At 39.4% G+C, this 20,931-nt stretch overlaps 1 protein-coding gene across 2 annotated transcripts in view; it reads right to left on the reverse strand.

The window, feature by feature from the left end:
• Nucleotides 1-20,931, reverse strand: part of TPH2 (tryptophan hydroxylase 2) — an 86,122-nt gene that overhangs the window by 23,937 nt on the left and 41,254 nt on the right. The window contains exons 9-11 of one of the 2 annotated variants that reach the window (XM_051795959.1): nucleotides 18,950-19,045; nucleotides 10,839-10,972; nucleotides 10,621-10,750 (exon numbers count right to left, since the gene is read on the reverse strand). In XM_051795959.1, the coding sequence (XP_051651919.1) occupies nucleotides 10,621-10,750; nucleotides 10,839-10,972; nucleotides 18,950-19,045 (360 nt within the window). Of the gene's footprint in view, nucleotides 1-9,788; nucleotides 10,751-10,838; nucleotides 10,973-18,949; nucleotides 19,046-20,931 lie in introns of those variants that run through there. The other variant, XM_051795958.1, reaches the window with a different exon arrangement.

Below are 20,931 nucleotides of genomic sequence, written 5' to 3' on the forward strand. Positions count from 1 at the left end.
TAGGATAGTAATTGTAATTATGAGATGTGATCAGCTGGCAAAGTATGGTTACTAACACTTGCATCTGGCAGAGAAGTGAAGTTTTAAATATCTATCAGAAGATTCTTGTTTCACAGAGACAGTATTTCTTTAAGTCTAGTTAACTGCTTGTCAGAAGCCATTAGCTTTAGCTAATCGGTTATCGTTCTTCTGAGAAATGACAAGCAAGAGTCTAGTGGACTGACTCCTGAGATCCCTTGTTGGCACCATCATCCATCTGTCCATGAGCACTGAGCAGAAGGCATCGCATTTGCAGCGAGGTCACAGGGCATCAAAGGGAAAAGCATCAGAAGGCAGAAGGGAGACAGACCAAAGAAAACAGTAGTTTACTACAAGTCCTGAACACTTTGAGGCATCTGGTAGTCAATATGGGTTAGTTACGTTATGTTTGCTCTGTTTTCTGCATGAGAACCACACGTGTAGCTTTGCAGAACCCTGGGCAGCAATTGCGATACAGAAGACCATGATAAAATCTGCTTGGAAAATAATCTGGCCTCTTTTTAATTTACATGTACATACATACACACACTGGAAAACTGTATTGCCTAATTGAGGAGCCACACAAGATTAATTAGGATGAATGGCAGTAAAATATCAGCTTGCTTGTTTGCTTCAATCTTCTAAAAAGACCAGAATAGGTTAGTTTTTGTTTAGGGTTTTACAGGTCCCAGAACTGTGAAATGTTCCGACAGTGAAGCACTTACGCAAATGTGTGAAAGTAGATTTACTGACATCTCAACAAAAAACATTTTTCAGGAATCTGCAAGAAAGAAAGTCTCTTTCTGCAGTACCAAAGATGAAGCCATCTTCTGAAAAGGAAACACAAGTCATCTTTCACCATGTTGTAGTGCTCCAGTCAACTGAAAATAAGGTTGTAAGAGGGAATCACAGGGAACAAATGCTGCCTGCAACAACTTCTGAGGTGAGAGTGGCAGGGAGGTTGAAAGTGGAGCAGTCACTCTCTTGAACTTGCTGATGCTGGAAAGGGAAGTTTTCTGTTGGTACCAGTTTCTTAACAACAGAGGAAAAACACTTTTTTCCCAGTTTGTGGTTTCATTCCTTTATGCTATGCCCAGTAGAAAGTAGAAACTCAAGAATTTAAGGGAATCCAGAGAAATCTGCTGTAGCTCCTTAGTCACAGCAATAGTTCTGTGCAAATTCTGCCCAGACAGCCCTGGAGCCACCATGATCTTCTTAGCTCTAAGAGTTACTGCCAAGGACCACCACAGCATGGTAACAATCTGGGCAGATTCCTCCTGCTTCTCCAGATACGTGACTTATTTCAGAGCTAACAAAATGGCAGATTTCACTTAAATTCAGAGCACTGCCAAGGTTTGTCTAGAACTTGCTACAGGCAGAAAGATATGGAGTGAGAGCCATCCAACTGAATGGAGGTACCTAGTAATAGCACATTTGTAGAAACTACCAGGACTAACTTCACAGAAAAAAGCACTCACAGGTTATGTTTCTTTCCACCCTGTAGTAAACACCTCGTAAAATTAACTTGTCCCTGTTGTCCTATAATCCAAAGAGAATGCTGCATTTCTCTGTTTTACAGGGAGCAGATTAATTGTACCACTGCAAATTCCAGCACCACATTAATTGTACCACTGCCAGCACTGCTGGCTTGCCCAGCTAACCCAGGCCTAGTGCACTGCTTCCAGAAAGGGCAGCAGTAAAATCACCCAGAGACTCCGTGCACATTTAACCCAGCACCTCTATCCCAGTGTCATTGAGGGAGGCAGCCCTGGAACTGAGGATTCTCCTCTTGCACTTGGACAGAGGTACTTATACCTTGCGACTTGTAAGGAATTTTTAAGGATTTATAAGAATGCTTTTAATAAATACTATTTTCCTTAATAGGCTAAGATTAGATAACTCTTCTGCTATTGATAATCCCCTACAAAAGTCATGTAAGACCTTCTATCCTTTTTCTATTATATCTATAGGAAAAAACCACATACTTTACCCCTGCTCTGCAAAGTTCCCCCTTGGGTCTCCAGCAACAATGTGCAAAATGGTGCTATGAAATGCATGCTCTTCAGGTGCTCTGAAGTCACAGGTGGATGCCGTTCCCAACAAGGGCAGGTCACCTCTGCTGCCCACCCTACCTCCTCAGGCAGATCCCAGATTTCAGCACCCACATTGACAACTGCTGCTGCTGCTGCCGGTGCCATCAATTTAAGTGGCTCTCGGACTAACAGCATTTTAGCATCAACTTTATACTCATATTTTATGGTAAGCATAAGGAGTCTCAGGTTCTTCCATGAAGTGACAGTCTCGTCACCATTTAGCAGAAGGGGCTGCAACAGGTAATTGCTGCAACTGACCTCTATTTTTTTTTCCATTTTACCTCTGCAATTAGAAATAAGACTCCTAAATCCTCAACCATTCAACTTGTTACGCTTATTAATAACTTTCGTATCCATCTTTATAGCCATAACCTTCCTCCACTAAACCCACTGACTCTCACTGTTTTTTAAAAGCTCTATGGAATTTATAATTTGGGACAGGGATTTCCCTTTTACAATATCTTTGTCCAGAATCTCCTTCCAAATAACTCTATCTGATAAACACTAATATATCAAAAATAATCAAACTTAACAAGCAACTAATTACACTTTTCTGGGAGGCTGTTCCATTCAAACACACTGTTCCCATGAGCAAGAGATATGTGCAGTCAGGGCTGGCTCACAAACATTTCCAGTTTAAAAACTGAAACTCCTCATAGTCCAAATGATTTCTGTTCTCTATAAAACTGGGGTTAAAGGCAGAAAAATATCCTCCTGTCTTTTAAAGCAGCTTAGCACATTTACCAAATGCCTCTGGGAGAAGCATCCCTTTTTCACTAGAGTTTTATGTGACCAATTCAGCTGTAACAGTTCTGGCTACTTTACTATTGACAATTTGACAAGTGGACTCAAATGAGAAGTTTTTTGTGATTTCCTTTCACAAACCTGTATGGGGAAAACATTAAACAGAAATTGAAAACCAACTTCCATTAGCATTTTTCTTTTGTACCTATTTTCTCTGGGAATTTAATTTTAGGGGAATGTTCCAATAGACTGCAGGAAAGGTAACACCTGCTTCATTTCCCTTCCCTCCAGCCTTAAACATGCAGGATTTATACAGTTATTTTTCTTCTTTCCTGATACCACAGCCTTGCCTGTTTATAAAATGTAAGAGGTAGATAGATAATTGTACTATTTCACTAGTAAACAGGGAGGTGAACATGAAACTGAGCTCAGAATTGGAAACTCTGTCAGAGTGTTGGTGAATCACTGTATGAAATAAATTGTTCACTTTCTGTTCAGTCCATTAGCTACAAGGACGGAAAGAATTGCTCTTACAACGCATAATGCTGCAATTTCCTACATTCACTTAGCACTTCCCCTCTCCCTTCTGCAAATCAGAAGCATTACATTTGAGGTTTAATTTGCTCCCTCTACCCACGTTTTCATTCCTAACCAAGCTATTGCTCAGTGAAAATGCACCAGCTTTTACATAGCATTCATGCATACAGTGCTCTTCCTCCCCTTTGGAAATTAGGTAATGGCAGGAAAATAGAGGATATATAGAGGCCCCTATGCCTATCCATCAGCAAACAGATGATCTTTTGTTTCTCCTGAGCTTTTTGAGAGATGGTGTAACACAACTGAATTCACAAGACCCTCATGTCATGTGTGTGCCAGATTTTGTGCTGACACTGTAATGAGAAAATCCATACTTGCCTACAGGTACCACACAGTTGCCCATGCCCTTTCCTTGTAACTCTGGGGGAGCCACTGACATTTTTAATAGTCTCAAGAGTTAGGCTTGCTAAACAAGCTATTTAAAGTAATTCTTCCCTGAAATGGGGCAAGGAAGATTGTATTGGCACCGAGACCCCTGACTGCCCTGGAGGGCTTCACTCCAGCAGTGAGGCTGGGTTTAACATCTCAGACAGACCTGTACACTACCACACTACTCAGTGCAGACCTGCACAAGGCTGCCCACCTCTGCACAGCAGTTCTGCAGGAGGACTGCAGTGGGAAGGAAGCATGGAGGGATGGTGCTCCTGGGCCTCTATTTTGCCTTTTTTTTTTTTTTTAAAGCAGAAGCCAGGTTTGAGAAGATTTGAAAAAGGAGATCTATGAAATAAAATTCTTGGCACTTCTCAGCTTCTCTTTACTACTTTTCCTGCACATATGACAGCATGTGTTAACTGATCCCGCTACACAGACACCCACAGACAAAGCCTGAGGAGTTGCTCCTCAAGTCACAGGAAGACAAACAGTGGCTATTTGAGACCACAGGAGCAGCTTGGGGTGGGAGCTCTTCTCTGGGACTCAGGTGGCTTTGTAACTTCTGCCTGTCAATTAGCATGGACCAAGAGTCTTCCCTTGGATGCAGGAACTGTGCTGACCAGCACTCGAAGGGAGCAATGAATGAGATCTCAGACAAGATCAGACCATGTTGCCTCCCCATCTTCTGCACACTGCATTTTTATTCTGGAGTTAACATTTTCTTTTAAAAAATACCTACAAAAGAAATAAGGAACAGCCTTTGCATGCCTGACTTATTACTCTAGCTCTGCTCCAGCAGACATGGATCTATTTCAGAAAACAGTGGCTGAGTTGAGACCTGCAGGTAAAATTTAGCCTTTCTATTTCAAGCTACTTCTAATTGAACTGACTGGCGCTGGCACTAGAACGCCTCTTGGAACATGTGCTGGCTTTGACTCCCTGATTCCCATTTGATGAGAGACACTTGTTTTTTCATAACTCTACGGGCAAGTGATCTATCAGGGGTGATCATTAAAAGGGAACTCAGATTGATCCTCCTGACAAATTCTGCTTGAGTGGCAAAACCACTGTGTGTATAACCTTAAACTCATTTACCATTATCTGGCCTTATTCACATCTCTGAGGTTTGTAATTCACTGCAAGAAGGGATAGTGAAGAAGGGTAGCACTAGATGTACCCACCAGTTGTCAAGCCCTGGGAAATGGCAGCATCACATAATCAGCATTACTCTCACATAAAGTATCAAGACCGGGTTTTAGTGGCAACTAGAAAAGCTTGAGGCAGAAAACGCTAAGAGCATCAACCATTCCATAATTAACATGTCTTTACAACCATTATGAAAAAATAAAATAGTACCATATTCCAAAAGTTCTAAAAGGAAATAAAAGTGATTTTACTTCTGTCTTGTTGGTCTCAAATCACTCACTTTTTCTCCTGTGGGAGAGGAGGGCTGTTTGGCTCTAGAGCGCTTGATTGCTGCTCTGTTATAAGGATTGTATTCATGCTGGAACTCTCATAGAAGCCGGCGATGCAGGCATATTTGGGTTGTGTTTCAGGTCATGTGCCAGTTTAACACACTGAAATCCTGCTGCTTCACAAACCCAACTCCTTACCTCCAAAGGTGGAGTGTGGCAGTGGCAGCTTCTTCTCCATTATTTTCCTGGACATTTGAGATTTCTGACTATATTAAAAAAAATGTCCACCAGAATATCCATCACCCACTTGCATTTTAAAGTATGTGACTATGTAACCATTTCACACTTATTCCACCTGAACAGTCCACTCCGGGCCAAATTCCAAGAAGATGCCAACACTTATTTTTAGTGTTACCCTACCTCAGCTGTTGGCAAAGAAATATGAATTCTTACTCTAAGACGCTGGAGGGCCTTTTTAAACTAAATGTAGCTCTTTTGAATAGACATCACTGAATCCTGATTGTTTTGTGTTTAGTTACCTTTTCTCTAGGACCAGATCCAAAATGAAATAAAAGAGGTTTCATAGAGCATTTCAACTGAGAACAATGTTTACTCTTCAAGCTCAGAGAAAATTGCCAGTAAGGATGCCAAGGACACCTCTACAGCCTTCACTATGTCATTAGAGGGACTCATTTCTAATAAATATGTCCTAGTATAACCAGAACTTTTCTCCTCATGCCCTGTCCCAAACATACTTTGAAACCCATAAGAGGAATCAGTCATTGTTATCCAACTCTTCACTGAGAAGGTGAGAATTTGCCTGTGAAACATCTCCAGAGTTGGAGCGATCGATACCACAGAGCATAGTCATTATACAATAGCAGAATTACTCCCTTCACAAATTATTTGGAAATATGATCATGGTTCCTACTGAGATAGAAGGGAAGCTGTCATATTTCTAAAAAGCAACACACTGACAGATGAAACAAGAAGAGACGTTTCCACGTTGGTAAAGCTGATTCCCTGAAAGGAAGAGCATTGCATCAATCCTTACCTGGCCCTTAATGGGACACCAGGCTGGACAGCAGGTGCAGTCCCCAAGTTCCCCGGGAACTTGGACCTAAACCAAAGTTCCCTTCTGGACTACACCAGTGGGTTTCTTCTCCTTGGAAATCAGGGGAGTTAGGGAGAACAGGCTGCTCTGCACCCAGATTCCACCAAGACACAAGGCTTATATCTGGCTGGAGCACTCAAGTTCAGCAGCCTGGAAGACCTCCAGATTCTCTGCATTGTCCAAGGAAGCACAGTCTTCCTGACAGCCCAAATGCAGGCACAGATAGGATGAAATATGCATTTCTGTTTTGTTTATGAAGTTGAACAGATTTAAACCTTGTTTGTAAAAACCACAAATGCTGACTGCACCTCAGTCTTCTGACTCTGGGCAGCTGTAACTAGCAGGTAAACCACATAGAGAGTTCTCTCAAATGGCTGATGAACTTAAAATAGAACACCATAGTCAGTCTTTAAGGCTACACTGAACATGCATTCTACTCATTCTCTAAGCAAAGACGGAAAGATGAAGAACCACCCTTTAGGGCTGGTCAAAGACTGAAGGAGGAGGCAGAAGTGCAGGTGACATATAAATGCTCTACAGTGGTGGCTGTTGACCATTACTGCTCTTATGAGCCATCTGAAGCCTTTTCCAGGTTGTTGCTCTAAGGGACTTCAAGATGTCATATTCCCTCTCCTCTGTTCTCAAGATGGGACTGACTGTGCCAGCATCTTTCCTGAGAGGCAGCAGCCTAACCTTGTTCACTTAAAAAATTATGGAGGCTCTGCTGTCTCCCCAGGTAATCTATCCCTCACATTTCACTGTTACATAACTTAATGTTCCTTTCCTGCAACTTAAGTCCATTAGTTCTTGAGGCTGGAGAACAGCCTGTCCCTTCCATTTTGCAACTATTTCTACGTGTTTGAAAAAGGTTATCGTGTCTCCACTCAGCCTCCTCTACTCCAAACTAAGCAATCACAGCTTCCCAGTTCATCACACAGAAGCCAGGCTGCTGCTGGCTGGTGATAGCTTTCAGTAACTGCTGACTGGGCTGGATTTGCACCAGCAGCCTGTAGGTGAAAGCCTTCAGCAGCTTTAGCTCTCTGAGCCAGGCTGTCCATTCAAAGACATGAAACTTTTTTCTGTAATCCAATACAGTGCATCAGTAAATATGCATTACAGTACAGTAAATTTCTGGAATTTTCTCCATCACATTAGGATATCATAACAAGAAGAAAGGAAAAGACACCTTATTTCACAAAAGTGCATTTTAGGGCCAAACTTAGAACAGGATTCCCAACAGGTCTTGAAGAGTGGAGAGGGAAAATGCAATATATTGTGTTAATACCTTCCCCATTCCACCCCCTCTATCAAGTAAATTAAATGAAATGCATGAACCATGTCTCGGTTGGCAAATGAAACCTGGTATTTGTATTTGCTGCCATGTCTCAGTGTTGTTTTTCATTTTAGACTTTGCACGGTAGTAAAACACTGCAATGCTTTACATTCATTAAGCTTGGGCCCATTTAGTCTGTGCAGGCAAAGCAAGTGCATATATCTCAGACTCATAAAGCATCAGTTCAGAATTACACAGGAAATAAATGAGACTAAGCCAGAAGTCCAATTTCCAGAGTCCAGCTCACTAAAGCTAAACAAGCACCTTAGATAAATATGGCCTATTCTAAATGAAATGTTAGTGTAATTTTGATAACTGTCAATAATTCCTGCATTATGCCTAAATGAGCTTGTCATCCAAGGAGATTGCTGTATGGCTGATCTTAATTTGCTAATAAAAACTGCAGAGAAGAATTTCAGCTAAACTGGAACTATTTGATTCATAAAAGTGCAACAATGCACATTTTAAAGCATTCCTTCCCAGTCCTGGCTCCTGACTGGCTGAAGCCCAAAACCAGTTTGCTCTGCAGCCTGTAAGAAGGCCGCTTTGTTAAGTAAGAACAATGAGTGATTGTCTCTCTAAATCACTATTATTCCTTACCCCATTATAGTTAATTTATTTTTAATCATGTTATATAATAGAAATAAAATCATTGGATTAAGCATATATCTAGCAGTGGGAGCCCATTATCCTTTGACAATGTTCTGTTTCATTGACATTATATCTTCATTGTAGACAGTTTCCTTGCCATCATTAGTCCTAAAATGACTATTGGATTTCAAGGGTTTCTCCCTAATCCATAATAAGATTTACTTGCTAACAGCACAAAACAAAACAAAGATATGCTTCTGTTATTTTACTGCTGTTGAATACTTACTTTAAGCTATTAAGAAAATTCAAGTACAAATTCAGATATTATAAGTATTTAAAGTTTTCCTGCATAATTCTGATTCAAGGGAAAGCCTCAGCAACTTTGAAGCTTTGGATCTTTGTGGCTCTATTTTACTTAAGCAAGCAACAATACTTTGTCAGTTCTTGAATCAAATAAGATCTACTATTTCTTGCACAATGATTTTTTCAGACCAGTTAAAGCAAATCTCAGTACAGTTCATTTTCTCCAGAAATGGCTACAAGGGTTCATCAGATTTCACGTGAAGAAAGAGGCACAAACTTTCCTGCTAAGGTTGCCAGCAATTCCCCTGTGCTAAGTGCTAGCGAGCAGTCAGCACTAATGTTGGGAAGTTAAAAACTCCTTTGGCATGCTGATTCCCATGGGATAATTCAACAGTTATCCATTTGTACAAATGCCAGTCACAGTTAAATCTAAAACTAGATTTGTCCAAACCCTATTAACAGCAGCATAAGAATGCAGCAGGGACCATCCACAGAAAAGAGCCTTTTCTGTTATCTCATAGTTATCTTTGAGGAGGTGGCAGATTTCCCTGTGAAAATTATCCTTATAGATTGCCTCTTATTTAAGGATATGCTGGCACTATCAAGTGGTGCTCTTTTTATGCTGAAATTGCTAGAAACACTTAAGAGTCTTTGCATGACTCTTTCATCTGGGAGAGTAGCTTCAATAGATACCTATTTTCCATATATGTAGACAAGCTGTGACACTTTCACCCATATTGACATAATCCACGTAAGCCATATGGTTTCCATTAAGAAGGGTCCATATAATATAGTCAATTCTCCATTATCTTGGCTAATAGGAGAATAGAATAACCCAGATAAAGGAAGGACATGCATAATTATTGCTTCCAGATAAGAGCTGGCTCAAATATTTCTGCACTGTGCTCCCCAGACAGAGCTTGTACATCTGTCAGAGCTTGACAACTTAGAGTTTATTAACTCAGGCGTTACCTGCATCCATCCAATATAAGCAAGGCAGTTTGGGTGTCTCCATGATTTAATCACTCCACAAGTATTCTACTAACTGAAAATAATTTTGTCTATAATTAAATAACAGCTTCCATATTCACCGTTTTATATGTTCTGATACTAATACAGCATAGACCCAGTCATGCATAGACAAGTCAAGGTTGAATGGGGAATAATGAGGAAAAGTAAATTATGCATGAATTGCAAGAGGAGTACGTTCAAAACACAAGGGAATGCACAAGGCACACAGTGATGGAGAAGGGCCTGTGGAATTATCGTATTCTCAGACAGCACTCGCAGAGGAAGCATGCTCAGGACTGTCACAGGTAGCAAGTGTGAATCAGAACTATCTTTCTACGTGAATTGTCAGAGGTTTCTTTTTTATTGTGTTGCAATTACTCAGCCACACTGAACTTTTGTCAGTTGAGAGTTCTCATAACGTGTAATCTCTGAGACCTTTTAGTACCAATACACAGCCTTCCTGATCTCAGCACTGGTACACAAATTGTATTGTTCAGTCACAAGAGACACTCAGTTCTGTTACAGATATATGGACAAAACAGTGTCTTTACCACCATAGAAAGAAATACAGATTCTCTTACAAAGAAAACAAAAGTGTCACAAATAATTTTTTCTGGATTCTTATGGAAGGAAAGGAATTATAAAGAAATAGACTTAATGAAATCAACAACATCATTTCTTAAACATTGAAGTGAATCATCTTACGGAAACGAAACCATTGCCAGTCAAATTTTTAATGGTATACTTGTACATGGCATCGTGTTGAGGAACTGATGATTATATTCTGCCACATTCCGTGTTGCATTTACAAATTAGCATTGCCTTGGTTTGTCTGCACATTACATCTAGACAGAGGTACACAACAATGCAAGACACAGGCCGAGCTGTAGAGGGAAAACTGATGGGTAAGAGAAGTTAGCCATCTCATGTGATGTAACTGGCTACAGAAAGAGCAACTGAGAGTAAATCACAGTGCCAGACATATCAAATCCCTAAATATCTGTTCATTTTGCTTAAAGCATCACATACAGTGTTCAGATCGCTGCGGAGGTCTTGGACAACATTTTCTATACTCCTGGTATCCTTCAGAATCTCAACGCTTTGCGTATATGGATTGAAATACACAGAGAAGGGACGATTGATTGATTTGGCAAAGTCCCTGAAAGAAAAAAGAAAATTAACATAACTTTTTTTTGAACTGCTAAAGAAAAGAAAATTGGATTTTTGAGTCAGGGGAAATAATTTACCTCATCTTTTCTTTGGCTTCCTCAAAACTTTCTGAAACAAAGTAAGCCTCCTGGAAAGTAGTGATAAGGCATTCTTGCAAACAGGTTGTCTTTGGATCGAATGCTTTCACATTGGCCTTGTCAGAGAGAGCATGCTGCAAAATATACCACAGGACCTGTTAAACTGTGTTTTGATACTGCTGTGTGTCTACATACAACTATTCATATATACAGCTTTTATATCGCTGTGCTGTATATTTCCCATGAGCTGGTAGCCCCTCTTGTTTTACTACAATGTTTTTTTCAGTTTGACTAGTGAACATGGTGAATTTGCTACTTAAAAGAGCTCTTTCTATGGAAAAATTTTTTTCCCCTAATAATGAAATAATAAGGAGGAGATTAGAAATGCACCTGCCATGAAGATATACAGATGTAAATGTTCAGCTGGAAACAGGAAAGTCATCAAATAACCATTCTTGAAACATTATCTGTACAACTGCAAATATGTATGTCCCCAAAATGTCATTTAACTGGTAGAATTCATCATTGTCTTGATGGGTAAATTGAGTCTCAACAAGCAGTTCATACAATCTGTGCTTTACATTTTCAGGACAGCATCATATACTATTTTCCTGACAGTGAAAGTGAAACTATATATCTGAAAACCCATTAAATAATGCCAGTGTATTGCATAGTGATGAAATGCACTGCCCTTCTGCCACATACACCTGAGCAATAATGCTCCATATAGTACTGCAAAAAAATAGCTAAACAGACACAGCTAACTACAGGGCAGACACTGGGCAGATGAGGCATCAAATGCTGCTACTCAGAATAGAGATTTCTGATTAGATTTCTCTTTAAATGACTTGCACAGGCCACTAGAAGGACACGAAGGTTTCAAAACTGGAAAGCAGGTACTGAGACATTTTCCAACACAATCTTTTCTAGCTCCCCTTTCGACTTGAATACTTGTGTTAGCTTTTGGACCTACCTTATCTTCCAGAGCATACATATTTTCATTCTCAGTGCTCTGTTATGGCAGTGCAAGGTAAGGAAGAAGAGTATATTTAGGTCACCTTTCAACCTTCTTTAGTCCCCTTATATCTATACACAGTGGAAGATGTGCATGAAAAGCATAAAGAAATGACAGTGAGGAAGCAGATCCCTGAGGTCCAAAGGTGTCTCTGATTTCTTTCTATCTGCATGGACATTCTTTATAGTAGAGTAAGGTATTAACCACAACTTTTATCCATGCTCTTGCTTATGCTCATTCCTAAATCCCTGTGAAAGGCACTGAAAATATCACATCAGCTCTCAACCTGCAGTCTCCAAATAACAGGACAGAAAACTGGAACAAGAGCCTCTTCCTCCCACCTCCTCTCTCTCCAAAAATAAATACATGAAAAATTAATGTATGGAATCATGAAATGTCAGAGAATTACCTTTCTTTAGTGAATGTATCTTTTCCTTCTCACAAAGTTTGCTGTTTCTAGCCAGCCATCAGTTGAACAGGTTTGAAAACAAATATTCAAAATGGTCTGTCAACCAGCATCCTCTTCTAAATGGACTGCAGATCAGGCTCACCTTATTAGGCTACTGCCTATATCCCTGTTGTCACTTTCTCTTTGCAGAGCCACCATACCAGTGAATGCCTGTAAATTTAGGCACTTACCTCCTTCTATCAAAATGAATTTGCTTTTCTTCACTGAAAATTATAATAGATTCCCTGGGAGGTTAACTATAGATTAATAAAATCTCCTCTTAAGGTGTCTTTGTACTTCCAGGTGAGACTTGATGCCTCAAATGTCTAAAGCACAAAGTTTTAAAACTCTGACAGGACTGAGTGAAGCCCTATGCCTGGAATCAAGATTATGATACAGGCCATGATTTCTTAGGAACTGAATCAGTAGGTGACCGCTTCTGGCTTATGGATTCTTTCTTGTACTGTGAAAGCTTCAACAGAAGGGTTGACAGTGTTATCTTCTCTACTTACTAATGGCCTCTGCCAGGCCAAGTCTAGTCTTTGGGACTGAAGCCATCAGAGACGAGAAGGGATTTAGGCTGTGGCTCCTACATCATGAACAACTCCTCTAGTCACTGAGCCCTGATTTTATAAAAGGAGAAAGTTTAAAGAGGAGGAAAAGTTGATTAGTTATCACAGGGGACATCCTCTGAGAAAGCCTTTCTAGCTATTCTCCTCAGATTAACCATATGAAATGACTCATACACTCTGGATTCCAGTCTAGTTTACACATGAGCAGAGCTGTTGCTTCACAAAGCAATTCTGCAGAGACTGGGATGTGAAGACACCAAAGAATGTGCAACCTGGAAACAGAGGGTAAAGAATTCAGACATGCCTTCAAAGTTAGGTGACAACTGATCAGTTCTTCTTAAGATTGCAGTTTGGGAATGAAGTGCCTAAATTCCGATGAATTCCCACCTGAGTCACCTGTCTCCCTTCTAGGACATAGTCTTCGGCTCTTGGATCAATTAGGCATTGTCATGGCTACCAAAGCAATGTTTCCACCTTTGCAAGTCTGGATGGTGCTTTCAAATTCCACAATCTGGCATCTGTAACATCTGCTATTGAGTTGATACGCTGACACCAGCAATGCAAGACTTCAGCAACTGAACTGAGCCTGCAGACAAACCTTCAGAGGGATCATAAACTGTTTAGTGTAAACTAGAAGGGTCAGGACACTGACTCAAAGCTGACTATAGCATTTTACAGAAACATTACAGTGTTCTAAAATGTTGGTCCTTGGCACTCTCAACATTATGAAGTACATAATCTCAACAAAAAAACTTGGTCTGGTGAGTCCAAAAGCTTTCAAGTTCATGCTATTCACTTATGGTTTGGTTGGACATTCAGTTCTTCAGTGAATTCAAATGAGAAAGTAGATTTCTCCAACAGAAACCTCTTTTGTTATCCCCCTCCAATGAGATGTCAGGGCTAATACAAGGAAAATAGGTTTTGGTAAAATAGAGCATCTTACCATCTTGTGGATCTGTAATAACTGTCCCTAATGGCCCATTCATATGAATCATATAACTGCTTATACCAATAAAACTACTGGGGATTCTCCTTCCATTCGAGAAACAAGAATTTGGAGTGAAACTTCCAAATTAATCATCACTGATTCTGAGGAAAAGCAGCAGTATCAGACAACTGGACAGCTTAAGAATTAAACCATTACTCATTACAGGTCTCTCGGGTCTAGGTTGTCTGATGCATTGTACAGAAGATGGAAGATATAGCACAAGATCTAAAGAAGACTTACATGTTTTTGCAGTGGCAGCCGGTCAGAAATACTGGAGCATGTCAGATGGCACCAGGCATTTACACACTGCACAACAGTGAATCATTTCTTAAGTGACCACTATCACTGACACATGAAAAAAGTTTGGTCTTGTAATTTCTCTTGAGTATAAAAATTGGAGTGTAACAATACAACCCAGAGCTTTTCAGAATTGAGAAAAAATAAACAAAACAAACCCCAAAAAGTAAAAGTTTCAGCCAGCAAGGGGAAAACTTGAGTTGAGAAGTTGTGTGTGTACCAGTACTGATTTTATCGCCTTGTTATTCCTGGTAGAGTACACACAGTCTTGGAAAACCCTGCTCTTAAATGTTTTCCTGCTTATCTACAACCTAAGTTGCAAATCTGACAGTGTCCTGATATTACCAGAAATTCTTTTTCAGTGGTACAATTTTATATATTGTCTAGACAAATAAGTAAAAGACTTTCTAAAGAGTACTAAAATGAACATCTGGGATCCAGGAGTTGTTTTCTTCATCCTCTTCAGAAAACCGAGCCAAAATTTGCATTTGAATCTTTTTGGTGCTAAAGGCTAATGCTGGCTCTTCTTAAAATAAACGATCATTAAAACAAAATAATACAACTAGATATTGTATTCGACCTTAAAAATTTATACAGAAAGATTTGAAGACTACCTCTCCGTTTAATATAGAAGCATACAACAGGGATATATGACTTGATCTACAGCCAACTGAAATGGATAGGAGACTCCTTTAATGAAAGAGTTCAAGAGAGCATCATACAAAGTAAATGGATTAAAATTTCCAAAGACATTTGAACTGCCTTTTAGAAATAGTTTTAATAATTGAAATGTACATTATTTCCACCTTATCTCTAAGCCCCAAATACATACTGTGTAATAGTGTTAGCTAGAGTTAACCTGACTATATTAAGCAGAAATTTTATAACTACTTACTGTATTATTCGTTTCCCCCAGGCTTCATTTTTAATCTTCTCTTTCTCCTTATTTTGTTGTGCTTTCCAAGTTTTTTTTACTTGATGCTTCCCTAGCATGCACATCAGGAAATGCACTTTTCAGTATCTGAAATTCTAACTCTAAGTACTGAGTGGGGAAAAAAATTTGAAGGGAATCCTATATTGATAGGTTGGTGCCCACATTTCTCTAGCTTTTACAGTTCTTCATTACTAAAACTGTTGACCAGATTTGCAGAGTGAAGCAGTGTAATACAGAAACAGAGAAGACTGAACAAGCCATTCACTGCACTGAAAGGACCAAATACTGCTGACCACCCTGCAAACAGTGTGGCTCATTCATTTCTAGAAATTATACATAAAATTGGTCACCATGTTATTTCCTGTGAATACCACTGCATTGAAAAGAGAGTTGATGGGGAGAGCAGTTGGAGAAAGCCTTTTCTTCTTGCCCTCAAAAGCATATTAATAACAAATGCCTCTGCAGTCTCGAATGCACCCTCAGTAAATTTGGAGACAAGACCAAGCTGGCATTATTGTTCTGCTGGAGGACAGGAAGGCTCTGCAGAGGGATCTAGATAGGATGAATTGATGGGCCAAGGCCAATCGTTGAGGTTCAAAAAGGCCAAGTGCCAGGTCCTGCACTTGGGTCACAACAATCCTATGCAGAGATAGAGGCTTGGGGAAGAGTAACTGGAAAGTGGTCCAGCAGAAAAAGACCTGGGGGTGCTGGTTAACAGCAGCTGAATATGAGCCAGTAGCATGCCCTGGTGGCCAAGAAGCCCGATGGCATCCTGGATTGTATCAGCAATAGCATGGCCAGCAGGACCAGGGCAGTGACTGTCCCCCTGCACTCAGCACTGAGGCCACACCTCGAGTTCTGTGTTCAGTTTTGGGCCCCTCACTACAAAAAGGACATTATGGCACTGGAGCATGCCCAGAGAAGGACAGTGCTGAGGTACCTGAGGTTGTTCAGCCTGGAGAAGAGGCGGCTCAGGGGAGACCTTATCACTCTCTCCAAGTACCTGACAGGAGGTTGTACTGAGGCGAGGGTAAGTCTCTTCTCCTGAGTAGCAAGTGACAGGACAATTGGAAATGGCCTCAAATTGTGCCAGGTGAGGTTTAGACTGGATATTAGGAAAAATTTCTTCACTGAAATGGTTGCCAAATATTGGAATAGGCTGCCCAGGAAAGTGCTTGAGTCACCAATCCTGAAGGTATTTAAAAGATGTGTGGATATGGCAATTTGAGGACATGGCTTAATGGTACTTGACAGTGCTGGGTTGACGGTTGGATTCAAGGATTTAAAGGCCTTTTCCAATCTAAACTATTCCATGATTCTATAAAGTCAAGGTATAAAAATTCAAAACTGAAACAAGATCTGCCTTCCTAGTGACAAGGATACTTAAGTACTTGAACTTCTTCACAGAAGTGACTGTGGGCCCACAATCACCCTGTCTTAAGAACGGCAGTAATTGTTTCTGAAATATTTTCACTCTGACACCTATGAGAAGTACGTGTGTTGCACACACAAGGGTGAGGCTTCCTGGCCATGCAATCTGACTCTCCTATTCATCCCCACTCACCACTGAAATAGCTGGTATTGTCATCATTTTCAGAACAATTGCTGCCATCCATTAGGATTTTGGTTATAATCAGGATATTGATATAATCAGTATCTCCAGAACAGTCTATTAGCATGATTTTTCAGAAACTTTCAGATGAAAGAAGACATTTTCCCTCCCGACAGGTGCTAAGAGAAAAGGCTAGTAAGGGAGGTTGCTTTCCCACGAAACAGCAGAGACTGGCAATGGCTTGTTGCAAGGCTGTGCACCGAAGTCATGGGTGCCCAGACATTCTCCTACCTAAGCACCTGCCTGATGTATCTTGTTGACAAGAAGCACATTCATGCCCATGAATGTGGTCTAGAAACAGCTTCTCCCATGGTCACTTTAGCAGAAAACTTAGTCATTTTTTGCAATTTTTTCCTTACCTTTTACCTTCTTTTCTACTCTGGGGCACAGTCCCACAAAGGCTTTCTGGACATTTTTCACCTTATCAGGCCCTTCATGGAGACTATGTCTACTTGTGGTATAGTGCTGTTCTGTTCCCACAATACACAAATTTTCAGTAACCAAAATGTCTCATTTAAGTCTCTAAGCATATGCACAATCTGGTGAAATTTAATATCTTATGATACACAAGAGATCAAACCAAATGGTCTAATAGTCCCTTCAGGCATCATATCTACAAGATATATATGTAGAGTAATAGAAAAGTATATAATGTTACTGATTTATGGTAAAATTACTATTTTATATATATATATGGCCATACCTTTGAAGAAGATCAATATAGTCCATTAATGGGCAAATTATTTAATTTATACTGTTGCTTTTCAAAAGGATTATTCTTTGCACTTAAACTCTGAGATTATTGTTGAGCAAAGAATACGGACCTGGGATCACAAATGTGTGATACCAAAATATGCACACTTGACAAGAATAATGCGTTTATTTATAACAGTGATGGTAGAAGACTTATTATGTTCTTGACTATCCATTTCCTCATTTTTATGCCCTTAGATTTTGTAAATTATGTGACAGGTATTTTCAGGGTCATAACCTAGCAACTATATCTCTTAGTTTAAATAAAAGGCCTGATTCTCTGCAAAATACTGCACAGAGTTTGGGGCTCAGCACTGAATGTTGCTAGGCCAGATGAAAACAAGCAGGACATGTTCATCTCTTTGCATTTAACCATCTTTGCGCTGTGAGTATAGAATATTGCCAGGCAGATAAGGAATGCTTCTTTGGCTGAAGTATGCACAGAACTCAGAGCATCTCTAGTGCAGCCAAGGAAAAAATACTGGAAAAGGTAATTTTCTTCAACCTTTTTCCTTCTACTGAAAGAACAGCAGTTTGACTAAGGAGCTTCACCACAAATACTCTGTTATAGGTGAAATAAACAGCAAAAAGAGACTGGGGTATTTCTATTAATCTGCCAGACAGTTCACTGAAAGCCAGCCCAGGAGGCTGGGAAGATGTTTTAACACAAATAAACAATAGATATATTGCAAAATAGTTTGAAATACTATTCCATATATGCTTTTGAAAAACAAATATTTACCTGCAAAGCCACCAAGAGGTCATTTGGGTCCCTGAAGATAGTACTCTTACCTCTCTTTACCCTTCCCTCCCATCTTGCCAACAGAGAGATGTACTAAGTCTCAAAATACTACATTTGTGACAAAATACCTTTTGCTTGTTTCCCATGTTTTGTAGGCATAAAAAGAGGCAATAAATCATCTGCTACAACTAATCACACCATGCAAGGTTAAACAGTTTCACCTTTATAAGAATGGGGCTCTATGTATTGTCTAATAGGCAAGTCTAGCATGAGTTTATACACATTCCTTAATTGTAAATATGAATAATCTACTGAATGGACCTTAATGAATGTTGGTTTTTTTCATATCAATAATGAATCCATTCAAATACACTTACAACACAATCATGTCTGATTTCTAACACTTTATTGTGGGTGTTAAAAATATATGCTTCTCATACAAACAAAGCTTTTAGAGGCCCAAGGCAACCTTACCTGCTAGAAACCATAAGCCTCCTTTTACAAGAAATGAAAATTCAAACAGAAATAAGTTTTGTAGTTTATAGTTGTTTTGGTACTTTGGGACTTACAAGTCCGTTTCATGCTTCAAGTGCCAGCTGATACTTTTAACAAAGCTTTTAGGTCAATACCACATTTTAAGTATCAGTTTTTTATCTTGAGAATTTTAAGTGTTATTTGAGAGTCAATATATCTATATCCAACTATTATTTTGTTAAGATTAAAGGTTGATTCTGCTTTAATGGTACATACCTTTAATTCTCCAATAGAAGACAGAAGTCCTGCCCCATAAGCACGTAGTTGTCCTTCTTGCTTGCAAAGGCCAAATTCAATCGTAAAAAAATAGCACTGTAAAATATACAGATATTCAGATACATATAGTGTAGTTGCAAATGGGCACTTAAGCAATGACAATCAGTACCATATTCATTCACTTGCCCCACTTCTTCAGGATTACCTGTCTTGAATATAAACTCAGATACAGTACATTATTACTGCCAAGTAATTTAAATGTCATGTTCTGCAGTAAAGGAGCTTTGAACAAAAATGTGAGATTCTGCTTTTTTTCTGGGCAACCAAGCAGTTCCCAGGAATGGCCAGTTAGGAATGGACAAGCAAGATCATTTAGGTATCAAATGCATTGATAGGAATCTGCAGAGATTTATGAAACCTTCTGAAACAAATGAGATGACTTAAAATAAAATTCTGCAAGGAAGTCAGTCCGACTGTCTAGGAACCTCCCAAGATCTCCGGGATCTAGTTCAGTTTTACACTCAAGCTGATACCCCTTTAAAGTCTGCAACATAGTGAATTTACTTAAACGCGTGTGCGTAGGAGCCTTCTTGAGTTCAGGCCTTAGTCTTCACTAGATTTTACTCTGTCATAAATGTCTGTCATAAATGAAGAACTAATATGGCATTTGGCTTCTTAAATTACAGAAAGAAAATTATAGTCAGTCAAATGAGTTTACTTGACCAATCCATTGCAGTTGTTTTTTAGGTCTACATTCAATCAGGTAACATATCTGAGCTGTAAAATTGATGAGAAGCTGTGAAAGAGATATGCTAACTGAGAATAATATTGTGGTATTTAACTTTGCTGTAGCCACCCAACAAAGTTAAACGTTAGGAAGACCTTAAGAAGCACAGACAGCCCACTGTCCACTAAATGCAGAAGATGACTCATCTTCTGAGTTTTAGTTTGGTTTTGTTATGAGACATCGAGATTGCTTTTTGATATTAGATCAAACAGTTGAGATTAAGATAGTAACTATTTCTACATATAAAGGTTTTAGGAAGCTGATTTCTAACTTACATGAAAATATTGCACATATATACACACACATCTGTACATACTTGAGTTTTTTACATTATCTGACAATTTCAGGTTTTGTGTAAAGAGACATAACTTCACTGAACCTAGCAGATTTAATTGTCTTTGCAGGAAACATGAATTTAAGATAAGAAGCAACCCAGTATTTTGTACTAAATCTTGAATTTTTCAAATAACTTAAGAATGGATCCTAACACAATGATCTTTTCCCATACAGGTCCTCCTTAATACCCCACTCTTCCAGTATTTAGCATACTAAATGTAAAAGAGTAGAAATTAACACCTCTTTTAAGTTCAATAAATGTTTAGAAATTCAGAAATTATTAACTGCTTTGCCGCATCAAAGTTTCTGCAGAGCTAGTGATTCATGCAGCATGGCACTGTGCAGAAGGATGTAATGAAAGAAAAAATAAAAACATGAGCCCTGTGTCTGATCCAAACCTGCTAAGTCAGCTGAGAAGAAGAATCAGTTGCAGAAATTTCAAATGTTTTAAGTCAGATTCCATCGCAGCAGTCAAAGGCACAGACATCCACAAGGGGAGGTGAAAACACAACATCATCAAAGAGAACCAAAAAAAAAATCAAATATCCACCTCTGGCTTTGCTATTGACACAGCTAAGTCAAGCTGGCATAAAATTTTTCAGTATATGCAATGAGCTAATGTCCCCACTTAGAAGAAGACAACTCATTTCCAAAAATGTCATCTCAGGGACAAAACACCAGGTACACAAAATGACAAAGGTATTGCTGTAGGAGCAATGAGTGAAGCTGAGAGACCTACCACCAAGAGTACAAACGCCGCTTTCCTGCCTAAATATTTTGCCAGAAAAACCTTCAGGAGGCAACAGTCCTTGTTCTCTACATGCTGACACTGTCAGCAATGAACTACTCAGCTTTACAC

The sequence above is a fragment of the Manacus candei genome, unplaced genomic scaffold (genome assembly GCF_025592945.1).
Source record: "Manacus candei isolate 608988 ecotype Guabito, Panama unplaced genomic scaffold, ASM2559294v1 h1tg000043l, whole genome shotgun sequence".
In the NCBI taxonomy this organism is placed as follows: Eukaryota; Metazoa; Chordata; class Aves; order Passeriformes; family Pipridae; genus Manacus; species Manacus candei.